The sequence below is a fragment of the Schistocerca serialis genome, chromosome 4, assembly GCF_023864345.2.
Source record: "Schistocerca serialis cubense isolate TAMUIC-IGC-003099 chromosome 4, iqSchSeri2.2, whole genome shotgun sequence".
NCBI classification, from domain to species: Eukaryota; Metazoa; Arthropoda; class Insecta; order Orthoptera; family Acrididae; genus Schistocerca; species Schistocerca serialis.
This window is the reverse complement of record NC_064641.1, coordinates 513,203,632-513,225,865: the sequence shown is the minus strand read 5'-3', so window position 1 is coordinate 513,225,865 and position 22,234 is coordinate 513,203,632. Positions and strand designations below refer to the sequence as shown.

Here is a 22,234-nt window from a genome sequence, read left to right as displayed (position 1 = left end):
AAGGCCAGATCAGTCAATCATCCAGATTGTTGCCCCTGCAACTACTGAAAAGGCTGCTGCCCCTCTTCAGGAACCACACGTTTGTCTGGCCTCGCAACAGATACCTCTCCGTTGTGGTAGCACCTACGCCGGCCGGTGTGGCCAAGCGGTTAAAGGCGCTAGTCTGGAACCGCGTGGCCGCTACGGTCGCAGGTTCGAATCCTGCCTCGGGCATGGATGTGTGTGATGATCTTAGGTTAGTTAGGTTTAAGTAGTTCTAAGTTCTAGGGGACTGATGACCTTAGAAGTTAAGTCCCATAGTGCTCAGAGCCATTTGAACCATTCGGTAGCACCTACGGTACGGCAATCTGTATCGCTGAGGCACGCAAGCCTCCCCACCAACGGCAAGGCCCATGGTTCATTATACGTATAGAAGTCTACCAGCAGTGCAGCCCATTACGAGAAAATACAATTGTAATGGTAATCAATTTCGTCATTTTGTATGCCCAATAATGTTGCCTCCTGTTTCGCCCCCAACATGTGGTAATGATTTGACTTCATTTTTAACTTGTTGCGCAATATCCTGTTTAACATTTCCAACACGGGATCGCGTTTTGGTTACCTCATTGCATATCTGCTCCACGCGGGGTGCATAAGCAGTTTGGTTTAGTATAATGGCCTGCACCCTATGTTTACACTTCTGCATTTCCCCATCTTGTCTCTTCAAAAGCTAATCATAGATAACAGTTTTTCCGAAGAGTTCCTTTTGCACTTCATCTATTTCAGATTCGAAAGTCTTAAAACTTTTCATATTCTCTTAGAAGTGCTGCTCTGACCGAGTCGTGAGCACGTCTGTCTTTTTATTTGTAGCCTTACTGGTTTCATCAGTCTTTGCAGAAAGATCCATACTAGTCTGTTCCATTTTCGTATCAGTTTGTTCTAGCCTTCTAGTGCTCTCTTCAGATCCCTTCTTGAGAATTTTCTCTAATCTTTGGTATTAATAAATTTTTAAGGTCTTTTAAAAACTTTTACATAAGAATATTAAAATACTTGTACTCACATAAATGAAACATTGGAGCCAAATGGCTCCCGTCCACCAGTTTGGATTGGAATCCCTGAATCCGCCTGTTTCTATTCAATGACGTACCGCATTTTAACCGTGTTTTATTCTGACGGACAATGAATGCTGAGTCCAAAGTTCTGAGCTTTTTAGCTATAATGTTTTAGTTACGTACACAAATTTTAATATCTTTATGCAAAAGATTTTAAATTTTTTTCTAAATTGTAAAATAATTTTAGAAAATTATTATATCAGTGGATTAGAAAATTATTATGTCAGTGGATGTCTCAAAGTGGTTGTTCCCTCTTGATTTACTGTTATGCATATGTTCATTTGAAGATGTGGCTCTCAGTGCCCGGAAACCGGTAGTGTTCTAAAAATAAATGAATAAATACAGCTGAAGCGTATATTAATACTCACGATGATAAATCACAGCTGTAATTGCCCTATCTGCAAGATTTCCGTTTATGTTATGTACACATCAGACTCAGACATTCATTTCTCGTTTTGGCGTATCCGGGATAGTTGACGACTCAGCCTCTGGGCTTCCCATATCTACTGACGAATCGAAGTCCGCGACACTGGAATATTTCGACGTATCACTGCTGCCTGCTTAATTTTTCATCTCTCTGTGGTTATTTTCGCCTCAGCTGCATTGATCTTCATCTGACGTGAACTAAAATATGTCACACGGCCATAAAAGAATATGACTGGTAATCTGCATCACAATAACTCTCTTCTATAGTAAATATAACGGAACAGTAATTCAAATTGTGACGCTCTCTTCAATTCAAAGATGTATTCAGTGCTAAGAGGCACACTGAACTTTCACACAATGCAATAGCTTGGGAATGAACTTTTATACGGTAGATTTAATTCTGATGTAGCATTGCATTAACAAATTAGCGTGGGCTACTATGGCAAGACTGGGCAACGACATGTACGTTACTGATTATTGTCAAAGTATTATACCAGTATTATAATTCGCCGTCAGTGTATTCACTGATAACTGTTTGCATCTACAGAACCTGTCAGTGATTTGTGTGTCTTACTGGATATGTGTGTCTTAGAGGACCCGGCTAGAAACTTTCCTGAAAAACACGTTCTTCCCTTGTATTTAGTATTAAGTGATGGAATCAACCTCTTTCCTAGCTAGCGTTCATCGAGAATCTCTCAAGCCGGAAAATGGCGCAATTTATTCCTGTTTATAAAAAGGGTAAGAGAACAGAGGCGCATCCATCTGTTGCAGGATCCTAGGGCATATTCTTGATACTATTCTAAACTCGAACTTCGTGACGTTCATAGAAGATATTTACTATAATTAGACAAATGATACAAAAAAGTTATCTGCAGAGAACCTCGTCATCTGCAGTGTCACTTCTCATCTCTGCACTTGGGCACTGGAAGGTATTTTGATAGTCTATGAAGAACCGCGTTTTATGTTAAGATATTTTCTTCACACCCTCCAATATTTTATATTCACTAGAAAAGCAAAACAACATTGAGAGCTTGGAAGGATGATACCTGGAGATTGATATTGCCTTTTTTGTTTGAATGATCGTGCGGGACAATATGGAAAATTTGGGTATACGAGGGTTGCCCAGTAAATAATGCCCCATATTTTTTTTCTCCGAAATAAAAAATATTAGAAATGTGACACTTTAGGTGCGAGTTATTTGAAGTTTCCCGCGTGTGTACGCAAAGTTTAAATTTCCTCCGACAGAGAGCGGTGGTGTAGGAATGTTCTGAAATGGCGTCTGCAAGTGACATCCGTCAGAAACAACGTGCAGTGATTGAATTTCTCGTAGCAGAGGAAGAAACCGTGGGCAATATTCATAAACGCTTGTGCAACGTCTACGGAACATCTGCAGTCGATAGGAGTACTGTTGGTCGCTGGGCACAGAGGGTGAAAGCATCAGAGGGCGGTGCTGCGGAGCTCCGAGATTTGCCGCGGTCGGGAAGGCCTCCCACGGCTGTCACGCCTGACATGTTACTGCGGGCTGATGTTCTCATTCGACGGGATCGACGCATTACGACTCGACAATTGGCACTGGAGTTGTCAGTAAGCAAAGGAAGTGTGGATGTGATTATCAATCAGCTTGGATACTCAAAAGTGTGTGCAAGATGGGTTCCTCGGTGTCTTACTGTCGATCACAAATCCCAAAGAAAAGACATTTCTTTCGATTTGTTGCGACGCTTTCACGTTGACGGGGAGGCCTTTTTGTCACGGATTGTGACAGGTGATGAAACTTGGGTGCATCATTTTGAGCCCGAAACAAAAAGACAATCGATGGAATGGCGTCATGCTTATTCTCCACAGAAGAAAAAAATTCAAAACAGTTCCTTCAGCCGGAAAAGTCATGATGACTGTGATTTGGGATTGCGAGGGCGTAATTCTCATTAATGTGATGCCAAAAGGCAGTACCATTAATTCAGAGGCTTATGTCAAAACATTAGACAAACCTAAGCAGCGCTTCCGGCGCCTTGGGCGTCATGTTAACCCACAGGATGTTTTGATTCAGCATGATAACGCTCGTCCTCACACAAGTTTGAGGACTTGTGAACACATCGCGAAACTGGGTTGGATAGTGTTACCCCATCCACCCTACAGCCCCGATTTGGCTCCTTCAGACTTTCACTTGTTTGGGCCAATGAAGAATTTCATTCGTGGAAGACGTTTTGCCGATAACGAAGAAGTGATTCACGAAGTGACAACCTGGCTCCGTAGGCAGAGTAAAGATTTTTACCGGCAGGGAATACACGCTCTTGTGTCTCGCTGGAAAAAGGCCGTCGAACTTGAAGGAGATTATGTGGAAAAATAAAGCAAGTAGACAAAACATCAGTCTTTCACATATGTAAATTTGATTGTTGTGGAATAAATACTTCTGGAGAAAAAAAATATGGGTCATTATTTACTGGGCAACCCTCGTATAAGCCAAAACATGCAAAAGAGAAAATATTTTGACTAGTGTATTGCCGTGTGTTTAAAAACGGGCTCCTGTGTCTAGAACAACTCTGGGGGAATAATGTAAGGAGTCAAAAACATAGTCCACTGATGACGCTTTTAAATAACGTGAAACGTTTTTGGTCTAAACAAGATATTTCACATTCGCAAAAGACTGTATAACACTCATATTATTCATATATGCATTTTTATTGCCTTCTTTCTTCGCTTCTGCTTCATAAAACAAAAACATCTCAGAAGTTTTCATCTTTAATTTGTTGATACCAATACATTTGACCCATAAGTGATGTAAGTACTTTGAACAAGAACGTTCGATGACGGAACGGTCTGCATGAAGCCAAACATTCTCAGTTTGCCATGAAACTTGTGTGGTGACCTTGCAGTTCCTTTTCGCTTACTTTTCTCACAGAGAATCGTAGTGGAAGTTATGCACATTTCATAAGCTGTTTCAATGATTTAATGTATGCATTAACTTGAGTTTCAGCAAACCGGATATTAAACTTTTACCGAAAAATAACAGTCTAGGCAAAACTCATACACTATGCGATCAAAAGTATCCTGACACCCCTGAAAACATGCGTTTTCATACTAGGTGCATTGTGCTGCCATCTATTGCCAGGCACTTCATATCAGCGACCTCAGCTGTCATTCATTAGACATCATGAGAGAGTAGAATTGGGCGCTCCGCGGAACTCACGTGGTCAGGTGATTGGGTGTCACTTGCGTCATACGTCTGTACGCGAGAGTTCCACTCTCCTAAACATCCCTAGGCCCAATGCTTCCGATGTGATAGTGAAGTGGAAACGTGAAGGGACACGTACAGCACAAAAGCGTACAGGCCGACCTCGTCTGTTGACTGACAAAGACCGCCGACAGTTTAAGAGGGTCGTAATGTGTAATAGGCAGACATCTATCCAGACCATCACACAGGAATTACAAACTGCATCAGGGTCCAATGCAACTACTATGACAGTTAGGCGGGAGGTGAGAAAACTTGGATTTCATGGTCGAGCGGCCGGTAAATGCCAAACGACGCCTCGCTTGTTGCAAGGAGCGTAAACATTGGACGTTTGAACAGTGGACAAACGTTGTGTGGAGTGAAGAATCACGGTACACAATGTGGCGTTCCGATGGCAGGATATGGGTTTGGCGAATGCCTGGTGAACGTCATCTGCCAGCGTGTGTAGTGCCAACAGTAAAATTTGGAGGCGGTGGTCGTGTTTTTCATGGAGGGTGCTTGCACTCCTTGTTGTTTTGTGTGGCACTATCACAGCACAGACCTACATTGATGTTTTAGGCACCTTCTTGCTTCCCACTGTTGAAGAGCAATTCGGGGATGGCAATTGCATCTTTCAACATGATCGAGCACCTGTTCATAATGCACGGCTTGTGGCGGTGTGGTTACACGACAGTAAAATCCCTGTAAAGGAGTGGCTTGCACAGATTCCTGCCCTGAATCCTACAGAACACCGTTGGGATGTTTTGGAACGGCGACTTCGTGCCAAGCCGCACCGACCGACATCGATACCTCTCCTCAGTGCAGCACTCCTTTAAGAATGGGCTGCCGTTCCACAAGAAACCTTCCAGCACCTGATTGAACGTATGCCTACGAGAGTAGAAGCTGTCATCAAGGCTAAGGGTGGGCCAACACCATATTGGATTCCAGCATTACCGCTGGGGGATGCCACGAACTTGTAAGTCATTTTCAGCCAGGTGTCCAGATACTTTTGATCACATAGTGTATATCCCATCTGAGTTCGAATGTAAGCGAAGAAACAAGAAATGCAGTTTATTGCCATGTAGTCTAGGAGCTACATGTTTTATTTCCAGGAACTGATGATGACTGAGCTTTGTTATGTGTAGACCTCAGAAACGGCCATTAAACCATAAAAAGTGTTACGAAAAATTCGGGACTGACACGATTTCTCCAACCATCTTTTCAACTGGATGGAGGAAAATGATGGTTTCATGTATACACTAATCCGTATTGTTCATGTGGAAGGGAAATCCCGTGATGGTGACGAGGTCCCATACTCGGAGGAGCGTAGTTAACGATGCGGGAGACCCGCACCGCCGACTAGGCAATGTCGTAGCGGAGGTGGTTTGCCATTGCCTTCCTCCGACCATAATGGGGATGAATGATGATGATGAAGACAACATAACAACACCCAATCATCTCGAGGCAGAGAAAATCCGTGACCCCGCCGGGAATCCAACCCGAGACCCCGTGCTCGGGAAGCGAGAATGCTACCGCAAGACCGTGAGATACGGACAAAATCCCGTGATCAGGCCTTGAAAACCAAACATAGTCGGCCGACCGCCATGTCGTTCTGAGTTATTCATCATCGAATGCAGTATGGAGGGCCATGGGATCGGCACACGGCACTTCCGGCCGTTGTGGACGTTACGAATTTGGAGCCGCTCCCTCTCAGTCAGATAACTCCTCAGTTGGCATTACGAGGCTGAGTACACCCCAGTCCAGTCCTCTCATAAAGGAGAAATCCGTGGCAGTAACGGGAATCTAACCTGGGCCACTCGCATGAAAGTCTGTCGCGTTGACTACAGGGCTACGGAGGAAGACATTGTTCATACTGCCTTTACAGTTTTCCATGCAGCAGAACCAAATGAATTGCGGCGACCATCAGACAAACAAATGAATTTAGCCTCCTACGAAATACAAGACCTAGTGCGACGAAATATAAGGAAAAACATTGTGATAATGACACGTTACTGGTCAATTCGAAATACATACGAAGTAAATATCTCATTCATACCATGTCTCAGGGAACCTATTTCTTTCGACTGTTTGTCATTCCGACAGGCCTGTTCTCGCGGCTGATTATCCAGAGCGGTAACTTCATCGTGACTTCAGTTCCCCTGGAAGCGGCTCGTAGGAACGCCTTCAGACTGGGGGCTGCCCTGGGCTACGAGACGGATGACTCCCAGCAGCTGGTGGACTTCCTGCGCTCTGTCAACGCTACGGACCTGCTGGTGGACAGCTCACTCATACTGACAGACGAGGTTTGACGTATGATTTTGGCAGTCATAGCATCCTGTAATAGTGCATTTTTGGCAGATCCACATTCACATAATGACTAAAGAAATTAATGTTGCTGAAACATGTGTAAAACATAATCCGTGTCATATGAATGTGTGCACCGATTCCAGCAGCATGCGGCTGGATCGCCTGGATCAATATCATGCAATTTTTTTACATATAAGACATTCTGTCAGTAAAAATACGCTGTTGGGATAACACTGCCCTCGTGTCCTTGGCTGGGTCTGAGCACTATGCGACTTAACTTCTGAGGTCATCAGTCGCCTAGAACTTAGAACTAATTAAACCTAACTAACCTAAGGACATCACACACTCTATGCCCGAGGCAGGATTCGAACCTGCGACCATAGCGGCCGCTCGGCTCCAGACTGTAGCGCCTAGAACCGCACGGCCACTCTAGACGGCCTCGCGTCCTTATCGATGGGGAAGGATATCGAGGGGATGATACGTAAAAGTAATCGAAAACGAACTCTATTATTGACGAGTCTATGTTTTTCGATGGTGCTCGGCTAACTGTTGGAATTTACCCACAGTTGTTAGGTAGGGGTGGGGGAGGTCGGAATTTGGGATGCGAAGAGTTGACACAAGATAGTCTAAAACGGCGAATATCAGTGTCACGTCCATTGGCGGAATATATACTTAGGTGACAAAGGTCATGGAATACCTCCTAATATCGTGTCGGACGTCCTACTGTCCGGCGTAGAGCAGCAACTGGACTTGGCATGGACTCAATAAGCCGTTGGAAGTCCCCTGCAGAAATACTGAGCCAATGTGCCTCTACAGCCGACCATAATAGCGGAAGTGCTACCGCTGCAGGATTTGTGCACGAACTGATCTCTTGATGACTTTCCATAAATGTTCGATGGGATTCATGTAAGGCGCTGTGGGTAACCACATAATGCGCTGGAATTGTCCACAATGTTCTTCAAACCAATCATGAACAACTGTGGACCGGTAGCATGATTGGGAACATGAAGTGCATGAATGACTGCAAGTGGTCTCCAAGCAGCTGAACATAATCATTTACAGTCAATGATCGGTTCAGCTGGACCAGAGGACCCATTCCATTTGATGTAAACGCAGCCCATACTACTATGGAGGAACCACCAGCTTGCACAATGCCTTGTTGACAACTTGCCGTCGTGGGGTCTGCGGCACCGCCACACTCGAACCCTACGATCAGCTCTTACCAGCTGAAAGCGAAATAAATCTGACAAGACCACGGTTTTCCAGTCGTCTGGGGTCTAATCGATAAGTTCACTAGCCCGGGCGCAGGGCGATGTCGTGCTGCTAGCAAAGGCGCTCGCTCTAACAGATATGTTCGTCGTTCATTGTACATTGATTTCTGCAATTATTTCACGCAGTATTGCTTGTCTGTAAGTACTGACAACTCTACGTAAACGCCGCTGCACTCGGTTTGGTAAACGAAGGCTGTCGGCCACTGCCTTGTCAGTGGTGAGAGGTAACGCCTGAAATGTGATATTCTCGGCACGCTATTGACACTGTGCATCTCGGAATATTGAATTCCCTAACGATTTCCGAAATTGAATGTAGCATGCTTCTAGCCCCAACTGCCATTCTGCGTTCAGAGTATGCTGATTTCCGTCGTGCGACCATCATCAAGTCGGAAACCTTTTCACATGAATCACTTGAGTATAAATTGCACCGCCCTTTTATACCTTGTGTACGCGATACTACCGCAATCTGTATATGTGCTATCCCTTGACTTCGTCACTTCAGTGTGTGTAGTGATAACGTACATATCATTCGACGACCTTCGCTTGCTGACACTTGGCGGTTCAGGCCCTTATCTCACATTGGGCTGTTTGGGAGCTTAACAGGTGACACTGCGGAGTTTAACAGGACGACAGTATTTAGCGGCAGAGGGATAGCACGTTCCGTCTCTGAAACTAAATATACATTTAGCACCGTGATGCTCGTAGAGCGAAATAGGATGTACAAGACGAGCAAATGGTCTGCCCATACACTTGATTTTATTTAAAATTAATTATAATAGCCTAGATCGTAAGGCACATTTATTAAAAAGTGACCAGTTCCGATCATCTCATGATCATCTTCAGATCTACAATTGTAATATAATTCGGGACACAAATCTGAGGGATACATCAAAATAAAGACGTAAATTAAAGGAAACTTATTACATTAAAATAACTTAAAATTACCTATAAAATTACAAAACGTAGTTATAACAAAATTGATGGATTAATTTGAGAAAGATAAAGTATAATTTGGTAACATACCCAGTCCTCAGTTACTGCCCAGTGGAGAACGACATACGCCCAAAGTCATTTATCCCTAATTCTTTTGAGCAGTGCAACAATTTCTTGCAGTCTTTGCTGTAGTCAAACGAAAATGGTATGTGATGTTATAATTAGAATGGTGACTGATTCTTCCCAATTTATGTGCATACCTTGCAGTGCGAAATTTAAAAGTGATCCGATCTTCAAATTAATTTTGTATTCAAACGTTTCATTAATGTGCACCGTTTCTTGTTATAACTTTGTCTATTAAGTCTGCTCTATAACGGCTAGAAGCCTGTAACAGAAATCCTTTTTAAGTATATCCACTCGTTGTAGCAAATATTTTGATAATGCAAGATTTTCATGAGATTGGCAATAAAGAGCTCGGTTACGGGCACCAGGATAGCTGGGAACAAGAAGAATATTTTTCATGGACTCACATCTCGTTAATGTACTGTTTACAATGTGGAAGTAACAAATGTAACTTTCACGAGAACACGTTTTTGGTTTCAGGAGAAGCTGTTATACTCGTATGCTCTCTGGTCACCGCACATCGAAGCAGAGCGTGAGGGTGCTTTCATCTCGGAACCTCCAATACAGCCGCTCATCGATGGCCGGTTCCTGCGAGTGCCCATCATGACAGGCGTCACTTCCGGTGAAAATAGTACGTATCTACAAATTATACACCAGAGGAGTGTAACACATCCCTAAAACGATGTAATAATATTGGAATAAACTTCTGGGACATACCGTAATAACCGACAAAATATTAATAGTTTCAGTGAAATCTACTGTGTAAGTATAACTACAGGTTAAGGAGGCATACAAATGTAATCTCGCGTTGCCAAATATGAGTAAATGCAACTGCGTCGTATTTCGGTTATAATCGTACATGGTGCTGGTTCAGCCCACCCTGCTCTTTTCTTGCGGCCTGGCCCGCACGGTACAGAGTCTCACCGGACGGTTTGAATCTCGCTAGCGAGTCATATGACGTCATTCCGAACTCTGCCTCAGTGTGCTCGAAGACTCGACTAGTGAGTCGTCGCCGCTGCCCACCTGTCACTGTTGTCCGGTACAAGTGGACTTTGACTCGCTCAGAAAGGAGAGCGAGTACACGAGTTCGCAAGTACGGGGTGTTCAAAAAGTCTCTCCGCAGTGCCGTATGATAGCCGCGCGTGCCGTATGTCGCAGTGAATATACCTAAATGAAACTCAGTGAAATACAAGTTATTAATTCATTGAATATTCATTTTTACTTAGAAGTTTTCACATTATATGTTGAAAGTGTCCCCCCCCCCCCTGTTGTTGAATACACAGTTTAATTCGTCTAATCATGTTTCCAAACACAAGCTGTAACATTTCTTCTGTAACAGAAGCAGTGAAAGTGGATATTGCAGTTATCAATCCATCGATGGATTTTGAACGGTTTTTATAGACAGTTGCTTTCGCTGCACCCCAGAAGAAAAAGTCAGGTGGTGTTAGGTCAGGCGATCGTGGAAACCAAAGTCCCTGTGAAATTATGCGAAAACCAAAAACATCAGCAAGCAGTGACATTGAAACGCGAGCTGTATGCTCGGTTGCACCATCTTGCTGAAAATAACCGTTGAGTGGTTGGTTCAAATGGCTCTGAGCACTATGCGACTTAACTTCTGAGGTCATAAGTCGCCTAGAACTTAGAACTAATTAAACCTAACTAACCTAAGGACATCGCACACATCCATGCCCGAGGCAGGATTCGAACCTGCGACCGTAGCGGTCGCTCGGCTCCAGACTGTAGCGCCTAGAACCGCACGGCCACTCCGGCCGGCAACTGTTCAGTATTTCACTTAACACAAGTTCTCCTAGGAATGGGTACAGAATATCACTGCAGTATCGTTGTGCGCTTATTGTTTCGTTGAAAAATATGGGACCCACAATCCGACGTCTAGAAATTTCAATCCAAACTCTTATTTTCACAGAATGTAGTGGTTCCTCACGAATACACAATGGATTTGTAGTACTCCGCATACGAGAATTTTGCGGGTTTATGTACCCGCATAAATTAAACCACGACTCATCAGTGAAAAACATTTCATTAAGAATATACCTTCCATTTTCTTGTACGAAATTTTTGAACCATTGACAATAATACAGTCTCTTGCCATGATCAGTACTTTTCAGTTCTTGCAAGACAGTCACTTTGTGTGGGAAAAGTTCTAATCTTCTCCTTGCAGCTGTGTGGGACGTTTCGACACTAACATCGATTTCCTGAGAGAGTTTTCTTACTGACTTGTTCGGAATCACGGACATTTTTTCGGAAATATCGAGTAGTTTATCCTCAGACAAAACGCTAGGAAGAACACTTCGCAGCGAACCCGTACTTCGAAATTTGTTCGTCAAATCTCGCACAGTATAGCGATGTGGGAGTGTTGTCTCCGGCAAAACTGAATTAAATGTTTGACGAACTGTATTTATCACTAGATTTGAACACTTGTTCGACTAAGAACACACGTTGTTCAATGGTTAGCATTTTAACAGCGACAAAAACGAAACAAACGAACAAAGGAACTAAACTTAAACGTTCACGTCAACACGTAACGACACACACCAACGATACTACCGACGCTGGCTGACATAAACGAAACAGTGGAATGTTGTGAGAGTCCACTTGAAGGGAAGTAACCCAGGCAGGCGAACAATCATACGGCACTGCGGAGAGACTTTCTGAACACCCCGTATAATCGCGGACTCGTGGCATTGCCGCTACACACACAACTTTTTTGAAAGAAATTTCTGGCAGTAGTATGTAGATTATGATCATTTATTTCACAGAATCATGATTTTTGGCGTTATATGCATTTTCAAGAGCAAGTTTCAGTTTCCAACCTGTCCAAATGACATAAGCAACCATTAGGGATGACGATCATTGTGTACTACTATAATGACTGATCAGTAAGAAGCGAATATTGTTCGATATATATATACACACACTCCTGGAAATGGAAAAAAGAACACATTGACACCGGTGTGTCAGACCCACCATACTTGCTCCGGACACTGCGAGAGGGCTGTACAAGCAATGATCACACACCCGGCACAGCGGACACACCAGGAACCGCGGTGTTGGCCGTCGAATGGCGCTAGCTGCGCAGCATTTGTGCACCGCCGCCGTCAGTGTCAGCCAGTTTGCCGTGGCATACGGAGCTCCATCGCAGTCTTTAACACTGGTACCATGCCGCGACAGCGTGGACGTGAACCGTACGTGCAGTTGACGGACTTTGAGCGAGGGCGTATAGTGGGCATGCGGGAGGCCGGGTGGACGTACCGCCGAATTGCTCAACACGTGGGGCGTGACGTCTCCACAGTACATCGATGTTGTCGCCAGTGGTCGGCGGAAGGTGCACGTGCCCGTCGACCTGGGACCGGACCGCAGCGACGCACGGATGCTCACCAAGACCGTAGGATCCTACGCAGTGCCGTAGGGGACCGCACCGCCACTTCCCAGCAAATTAGGGACACTGTTGCTCCTGGGGTATCGGCGAGGACCATTCGCAACCGTCTCCATGAAGCTGGGCTACGGTCCCGCACACCGTTAGGCCGTCTTCCGCTCACGCCCCAACATCGTGCAGCCCGCCTCCAGTGGTGTCGCGACAGGCGTGAATGGAGGGACGAAGTGTCGTCTTCAGCGATGAGAGTCGCTTCTGCCTTGGTGGCAATGATGGTCGTATGCGTGTTTGGCGCCGTGCAGGTGAGCGCCACAATCAGGACTGCATATGACCGAGGCACACAAGGCCAACACCCGGCATCATGGTGTGGGGAGCGATTTCCTACACTGGCCGTACACCACTGGTGATCGTCGAGGGAACACTGAATAGTGCACGGTACATCCAAACCGTCATCGAACCCATCGTTCTACCATTCCTAGACCGGCAAGGGAACTTGCTGTTCCAACAGGACAATGCACGTCCGCATGTATCCCGTGCCACCCAACGTGCTCTAGAAGGTGTAAGTCAACTACCCTGGCCAGCAAGATCTCCGGATCTGTCCCCCATTGAGCATGTTTGGGACTGGATGAAGCGTCGTCTCACGCGGTCTGCACGTCCAGCACGAACGCTGGTCCAACTGAGGCGCCAGGTGGAAACGGCATGGCAAGCCGTTCCACAGGGCTACATCCAGCATCCCTACGATCTTCTCCATGGGAGAATAGCAGCCTGCATTGCTGCGAAAGGTGGATATACACTGTACTAGTGCCGACATTGTGCATGCTCTGTTGCCTGTGTCTATGTGCCTGTGGTTCTGTCAGTGTGATCATGTGATGTATCTGACCCCAGGAATGTGTCAATAAAGTTTCCCCTTCCTGGGACAATGAATTCACGGTGTTCTTATTTCAATTTCCAGGAGTATATATATACATATATACATATATATATATATATATATATATATATATATATATATCGTGTGAATAATTACTTACCTATTCCAGACATCACTTCTCTAATGGAACACATTTGGAACTACGTACATCGCCTCAATCAATTTTCGTCTTATTCCTATACAGTCTCACAAAGCACAGCTTCGTTAGGCCATCTGATCCCGATAATTGGTCTTAACGTCTTGACAGTGCTACTTCATAGCAGCAAAATCGTTAACTCATCTTCCATGCTAGAGGTAGGTCACGACTAGCCTTGAACTCATACGTGCTTCAGTAAAAGAGGAAAAGTCGAGCATGAAGCGACCGCAGTGCCACAATTACCAGACATGTCATACTTGTGGAACTACAGTGGGAACAAATGAAGCCCGTTTGCACTAATGTAACAGTAGCGCCTTGGTTTGTGATGTATACCACCCGCAACGTTAGGACTCGCTCCATTTCTGATCTCTAGTGCTGACCCCACACCTCTACATACTGTATCCAATGACGCCACTGGTGAAGGACGACACGGAGGTCGTTCGGTACCGAAGGCACTCGTCAGTGTCTGTAGACAGAGGCTCAATAGATAACCAGATTCTGGAACCGAAAAAATAAAAAAAAAGTGTACTAGGGTCTACTGCAACTAAAGAACATTGTAACGGTGGCATACAGAAAAATGCACTGATCTGTACATAGCAACGCTTTGCGTAAATTTTGTTAACAATAGCCACTCATACAGTTGCAGGTAACATGCTGTATGCCAAAGAAACGGCAATGAAACACAGGAAATATGCCAGAAGAATGTCAACAAACGTAGAAATCATGTGACTTAAAAGTAAATGAGGTATTATAAAACTACGCAAACAATAAATATCTGGAACCAGACAGAACACGTATAATAACTGAGACGCAGGGCAGAACAGGTGATTAGGATTGTGGAAAGGGCCAAATAAGGTGTCGGTCAGGTTCACTCAAAACTGTAATTTATTGTAATTTAATAACACCTTTAAACCAAAACGGCACATAGCCGAACCTTTAGAACTCTGAGTTTCCAAAAGGCAATTATTTCACGGCTGAAGGCCTCCAAACAAGAAATCTTAAAAATCAACCAAATAAAAATGCAGTTACAATAGCAAATAAAATAACTATAATATACATGGTATCATAGCTAGGCTGGAAAGCCTCAAGCAAAAGTAGATAGAACAAACATATGCAAGGTGCAATACAAGCGCCTGAGGGCCAGAATTAAATTTGTATGGTTCAAATGGTTCAAATGGCTCTGAGCACTATGGGACTCAACTGCTGAGGTCATTAGTCCCCTAGAACTTAGAACTAGTTAAACCTAACTAACCTAAGGACATCACAAACATCCATGCCCGAGGCAAGATTCGAACCTGCGACCGTAGCGGTCTTGCGGTTCCAGACTGCAGCGCCTTTAACCGCGCGGCCACTTCGGCCGGCCAATTAAATTTGAAAATATATTACCATAATATTTTTAGGCAGAAGGTCGCAATGTTTTTGTTTAAAGGGTAATTTCAAGAATAAGGTTTTAAGTGGCTTAAGGCCCACAATTGATTTTCCAAAATTCAAAATACATTAAGTCCAGTAAAAACAAGAATTTTTTAAATCATTGGCTATGATGGATTATAAACAGGCAATTAAACACCGGTGAGAAGGACAATAAAGAAAACGGCACTCAGAAGCCTCCAGGGAGGTCGGTCTGCCTTCGTTCACTTACGTGAGACAGGTGGTGAGCCCAACTACACTTGATCCGTCGGAATCCAACCAGGGGACAGCCACGGACCGACCGACACAACGACTTGCTTGCCACCAATCGGTACATGAGAACTCTAACACAAAAAGTTATCCACAATAAAATATGTATAAGTTGTCAAAACAAGACACCATGTTGGACAGCGACAACAGGTGAGGAAAGGACACTGCCTAAATTTATGTCAGTGGCAATGGCAGGTAACCAGAACACTAACGGTCACAAGATAGAAAATTCCGCTGGTGCACTTGAATTGTAGTCAACCAGTATAGTTAATTACACCGCATGGCGGCTAAATTTCAGCAATAGAAATACTCGGTGTTGCTCACAGGAAAACCTCCCCAACAGCGAACCACCGAAACGAACCGCACAACATGAATGGACTTGGCTTGGGTAGTTGAAACCACGTCTCAACTTTGACGTCCTGGGTCGGTGAACCACGAAGCTCGTAACGATCGGAGAGTTCCACGAACGCTCCGACACTGCGCAGGACCGCCAGCGGAACCAGCCAACTGCACCGCTCGGATATAACTTCCTGGTCTGCAGCAACCGACCGACTCCCGCAGAATACCGAAAATATTTGAAATAGTCGTCAGTGGAAATAAGGCCAACTACACACACAACCTGATAAACACTTGCACGAAGACCTGAGCGATACCCAACAGTAACTAAGCACACACGAAAACCAATCGGGAGTCGATGCGCGCGCACACACACACACACACACACACACACACACACATAGCCGACTCATGAACGATGGGCGAGCCAAAACGCGTCTTCCAGTAGGACGACCGACCGACGTTCCACCAAGAACATTGCCCGGCTCAAGTGATGCGTGGCAGCAATGGCCGGGCGAGCCATGTCGACGCAGACCACACTGCTGCTCCAACCCGACTGCCCTAGTATCGTATTGCAACTCCCCGACTGTATGTCCGGAGAGCGCTCCAGACGCGTTCCAACTGACTGACCCACCCGAACTCGTGACCCGAACTCCCTTACGACAGGCAACGACCGGGGAGTAATAGCAGTCGAGCAAAGATACTACGAGAGGGAATATAAATCGATAGGCTCTGCTAATGCCGCTCACGGTCAGGCAAAGCAGGAATTCAGTGACAGTAGTAATTTAAAATAACGTAGTGAGGTGGAAGTACGTTAAAAACAGGGTGTAAAATACATTATGGCGGAAACACGAGCCACGCACGGCTCAATAACGTTTTGCAATATCTGTAACGATGCTAATTTTCAAATAAAGAAAAACCGACTGATGGCGATATTGTCGAACAAACTAGTTTCGGAAAGAACATTGGCCGGTCGGAGTGGCCGTGCGGTTCTAGGCGCTACAGTTTGGAGCCGGGCGACCGCTACGGTCGCAGGTTCGAATCCTGCCTCGGGCATGGATGTGTGTGATGTCCTTAGGTTAGTTAGGTTTAATTAGTTCTAAGTTCTAGGCGACTGACGACCTCAGAAGTTAAGTCGCGTAGTGCTCAGAGCCATTATTGAAAGAACATTAAACAGTAGAGTTTTGAATCAAGAAGGACCCACAATCCCATATTGTTCTTTTTGCAAACATGGACCAAACGGAAGAGTCTCAAGATACAAATTAGCTTCCATTTTTAACAAAGCCTCTTCAACGAGTGCGGCAGCGATAATGCGAGGGCTGCAGTACCCCGATAATGTGCACCATGTGCGCCACAGCAACAACTAGAGATAACCAGGGTATCACTTTCGAAGTTGGAACGCGTCAAGTCATGAAATACAAGTTTGCACAACTTTTAAGTAAATTACGTATGTACTGGCAGCTGAAATTTGTGTTATGTATTTATAGTGGCGTTAACAATGAGTGCCAAAAAAAATTGCTGCCGATTTTGGCATGACAGCTCAAATGTGTGTGAATTCCTAAGGGACCTAACTGCTGAGGTCACCGGTCCCTAGACGTACACACTACTTATACTAAAATACGCTAAGAACAACACACACACAGGACTTGAATCTCCGGTGGGAGGGGCCGCACAATCCGTGACATGACGCCTCTAACCACGAGGCCACTCCTCGCGGCGACATGAGAGTTGAGATATCACTTCCTTGTCAGCTCGCCAGCTTGACGGCTCAGGAGGGCTAGCCCGTCGCCCTTAACAGCCCGGCTATGAGGCACGGGCAGTGTGTGCGGAAACCTGCATCGTGTACGAATCTAGGTTCGGTACTTATTGCTGTATGTTTTTGTTCAGGTTTTGGGATACTTAACGATACCGATAAGATCAACACTCTCAACAACCAGTTCGTGGAGTCGGTGGGGCCCTGTCTGCACCTGTCAACAGTAGAGGAACAACAAGCTGCAGCAGCCAAAGTGAGGGAGTTCTACTTCGGCAACGACACTATTTCTGCAGATAATCCTGACTCTCTGGTGTATGTGAGTAATTTTACGTCTACTAGCGTGCAGTGGGAGAACTAAAGAACTAATGATAACGCATGGCTGAAATTCTGCACCATACCTCACATTGTCAATTGAGCATTCTTTATGGGCGGCAAGCCTCCACTGTTATTTACTAACAGAGAAATAATATGTTAATTCATGTTTGTGAAAAGATCTTCTGTCAGAGGATTCAAATGGGAATTGACCACAAACGACAACAGGACCTTGGAATGGTTCCACTGGAAAGCAATGATCACACTCATTAAGGCATTATCCTACTAGGAGACGGGACGGTTAATGCCTGTTTCGTTAAACGCGATCGGCAGCTTATGGATTCACAACCAGCCTTGCACTTCCTCGTGCCACTGAAATCGACGTCCACGCGTGACCTCCTTCCTTCTTCGGGTCGTCACTGATTTGAAAATCATATTGTGAAAGATCCGGTCTGTACAGAGGAGGTTGTAGTGCTTCATAACCAAATCGTCGAAGAGTAGCCTTTGTCTGGCAGACAGTGTGCTTGCGTGGAAGCGCTCATGCGTGTGTGTGTGTGTGTGTGTGTGTGTGTGTGTTTGGAGGGGCGTGGGCGTCACCATGCAACATGATACTTCCTCTGCTAGTCGACTTCCTCGAGCATGCAACCACAATCAGAGCACAGTTTTATGAAGCCACTTTGCAGCAAAATGTGACTCGCCATAATGTCAAAACGTCCAGGAATGCTGTGGGACTGAATCATCCTGATCCACGATATTGCTCGCCCCCACTCTGACAGTCGGATGAAGATTACGTTTCAACGGTTTGGCTGGGAAACACTGCAATATCCTACGTACAGCCCGAATCTGTCACCGTGTGATTTGCACATCTTTGGCAACCTGAAGAAAGATACACGTGGACGTCGGTTTCAGTCGGTCGAAGAAGTGTAAGAGTGGGTGCGGTTGTGGATCCGTCAGTATTCGACCGCGTTTAACGAAACAGGCATTGATCGTCTCGTCTCTCAGAGGTATATATGTTTTAACAGGTGTGGTGATTACGTTTCAATGGAACCATTCTGTGGTCCTGTTGTGGCGAGTGCGCGGTTTTCATTTGACTGCACCTCTCATTTATCATGTCACCTAGTGATGTCTCGATTCTCAACATAGTATATTCAAGTTAAACCAGTTTTTGTACAGCTAATAGAACAGGATTGCTGTTAGCATTTTCTGACGTAACCTATCCTCTCTGATAACAGGACTAATCAATAAGGTTACTTGTTCAAAACATGGCCCACATTCGGGAGTACCGAGATTCAAGTCCGTATTCATCGCTATGGTTAAGGTTTTCCGTAATTCGTCTTACATATTTCTGGCACGTGACTGAGTATTCTCCAAATAGAACCGCGGTCAGTCATTACATTATTATAGTCGACATCGAAACCAAAGCAAAACCAACAACTATATTTTTTATATGAACGTGTCCGAAAGAACATATACCATCTTCATATAGATAAGACTTACCGGCCAATGATCTTCAGTGTGGATGCACTCACATTGGTCAAACTCTAATGGGAATCGGTAGATTGACTTCCGCAAGTCGCATTCGTGAGGACGACGGTTCAATACCGCGTCCAGCCATCCTGAATTAGGTTTTCCGTGATTTCCCTAAATCGCTCCAGGCAAATGCCGGGATGGCTCCTTTGAAAGGGTACGGCCGACTTCCTTCCCCATCCTTCCCTAATCCGATGAGACCGATGAGCTCGCTGTTTGGTCTCTTCCCTCAAACAATCCAACCCAACTTCCGCCAGTAATGGGCAGGGGCACTATAAATATAGTGTGTGGACAGTAAGTTGGAAATGTGGGTCTCAGAGGGAGAGTGCGAGAGATAATTCCCTGCAGTCGCACTATCCTTGTGTCCTCGATGGGTCAGTCGGGCGGAGCATATTCCATGTAAGCAGGAGATCCCGAGTTCGAGTCCCGGTCAGGGCACACATTTTCAGCTGTCCCCGTTGATATTTATCGATGCCTGTAAGCAGCTAAAGGTCTGGATTTCATTGCAATTTCACTTTATTTTTTAGTGGTAAAGCAAGTAAAGTAGCGTAGCAATATGAAATTGACCATGTAGCTGAGTAAATTATACATACAGGTTGCTCCAATCCCACTGTACTGACTATAGTCTTGGGGGTGTTTCCCTCAGCTGACAGGCAAATGACGGAACTGGAAATCCCCGCCTTGGTATTCCCAATTGGAATCCCCTCATCCCCACTAACAGCTCGCCAGGTATTTTGTTGATAGAAAATGTATTCTACAATGGGCTGGATTTTAGCATCCGACCATAGAGTGGACAATGAAAATTGTTAAAAAAATCTACGTAGTAGAAAGGGTGTCGTAAAAATAATAAAGTATGCTGAGGCATTCTTTTGTCGCTAACAGCTTCCCAAATGAATTTTCACTCTGCGGCGGAATGTGTGCTGAATTGGAACTTCCTGGCAGATTAAAACTGTGTGACGGACCGGGAGTCGAGCCTAGGACCTTTGCATTTCGCGGGAAAGTCTGCCGACTGAGCTACACTAGTACGACTGACAACCAGCATATGTTTGGATTGTAGGAGAGAAGTACAGGCAGAAGTAAAACTGTGGGGGCGCGTCGTGAGTCGTCCATGTATAGCCCATTGGGTAGAGCACGAAATGTAAGGGTCCTAGGGTCGACTCTCGGTCCGTCAAACAGATTTACACCAGTTATAGCTTCTATTCGCTGAAGAGGAAACTGGTTATGACGATCGATCAGGAACGTTTGTAGTTCGTTCGCACTTATCGGCACAAGACCGCTGCGGAAAATGGATGGAAGGTTCAGAGTCACAGTTACAGAAAAAGCCTGTGCGTGACGAGAGCTTGTGATGCGCCATTGCTGTGGCTTACTAACAAAATAAGTTGTAACACCAGAGGGAAACACACGAAGAATTAAAAAAAAAACTAGTATATCCTACGTCTGAAATTCGGTATGAAGACTAAATACATGAGGTTCGCGAACATAGGAATACGAGCTACCAGTCATGCAGCACTTGCGACCCTGAACCTACGTGGCACTGAAGATGCTAGAGGGTAATTTGCAAAACGATTTAGATATCTGTATGGAGCGAAAATTAGCAATTAACCCTAAATAATGAAAAGTGTGTGGTCATCCACATGAGTGCTAAAAGGAATTCGTTAAACTTCGGTTACATGATAAATCAAACAAATCTGTCGGCCGATTCAACTAAATACCTAGGAATTAAAATTACGAATAACTTAATTTGGAAAGAACATACAAAAATGTTGTAGGAAGGTGAACCAAAGACTGAGTATATTGGCAGAACACTTAGAAGATGCAACAGATCTACTGAAGAGAGTGCCTGCACTACGCTTGTCCGTCTTCTTTCGGAGTACTGCTGCGCGGTGTGAGACCCTCAACAGACAGAATTAACGGAGTACATAAAGACCGTTCAAAGAAAGGCAGCACATTTTATATTATCAAGTAATAGGAGAGAGAGTGTCACGGCCATGATACAGGATTTTGGGGTGGAAATAAATTTCAAAAAAGGCGTTTTTCGTTGCTGAGGGATCTTCCCAGGAAATTCCGATCACCAACTTTCTCCTCAGAATGCGAATATATTTAGTTAACACCGACTTACATAGAGAGAAACGATCCTCATCATAAAATAAGATAGATAATAGCTCTCACGGAATGATAAAGATGTTCGTTTTTTCCACGCGCTGTTCGAGAATGGAATAATAGTGAATTAGTGTGAAGGTGGTTCCATGAACCTCTACCATGCAATTAAGTTATTTTTGATGTTTTTCGATTTTAATTTAAAAGAAAATCTCACGGGAGATTAATTTCTCTAATAATGTGTCGCATCACCACTATTTGCAGAACAGCCGCATAGGTGTAGATGTAGATTCAAGGGCTCCAAAACTGCAATAAATCATCCTAGTATTTTAATAAATCAGGAGAAAAATCAGGACAGAAAATTTCAGAACGTCAGATACTCAGTGTGTGCAACTGTTACTTTATTTATCTTTTTTTTGAAAAAATAAAACATTATGCATTTTTACACTCATGCAAGAATCCATGTGCTACCACAAGAAGGAAAGCAGGATGGCCAATTATGATTTAATGTGCCGTCGACGTTGTGGTCGTGTAATAAGAAACCACTGACAGTTTAGAAAAAGTTTCAGGAGAATGTATGTCCTTGCAAACTTTACAAAATAAAATTCTTACCGTAGTAATTGTGATAACCCGTATTACCTTTAAATGTGAACCTGGGGTGGAGGAAATATTGACCTGAAAAAAGACGAGATCTACACTGCTTGAAATAACTGTACTG

The 22,234-nt window shown here is 44.6% G+C and overlaps 2 protein-coding genes across 8 annotated transcripts in view; both read left to right on the top strand.

Moving 5' to 3' along the window:
* The window catches only part of LOC126475237 (venom carboxylesterase-6-like), a 51,255-nt gene extending 44,208 nt beyond the window's left edge, over positions 1-7,047 (top strand). The window contains exon 5 of the mRNA XM_050102924.1: positions 6,826-7,047. Coding sequence (XP_049958881.1) covers positions 6,826-7,031 — 206 coding nt within the window. The 3' untranslated portion in view covers positions 7,032-7,047. The remainder of the gene's footprint in view (positions 1-6,825) is intronic.
* LOC126475236 (pyrethroid hydrolase Ces2e-like) overlaps positions 1-22,234 on the top strand; it is a 212,224-nt gene that overhangs the window by 161,785 nt on the left and 28,205 nt on the right. Inside the window, exons 6-7 of one of the 7 annotated variants that reach the window (XM_050102921.1) lie at positions 9,837-9,987; positions 17,715-17,896. The exons of 3 other annotated variants lie outside the window; for them this stretch is intronic. In XM_050102921.1, coding sequence (XP_049958878.1) covers positions 9,837-9,987; positions 17,715-17,896 — 333 coding nt within the window. The remainder of the gene's footprint in view (positions 1-9,836; positions 9,988-17,714; positions 17,897-22,234) is intronic. 3 more of the 7 variants (XM_050102919.1, XM_050102923.1, XM_050102922.1) reach the window with 3 other exon arrangements.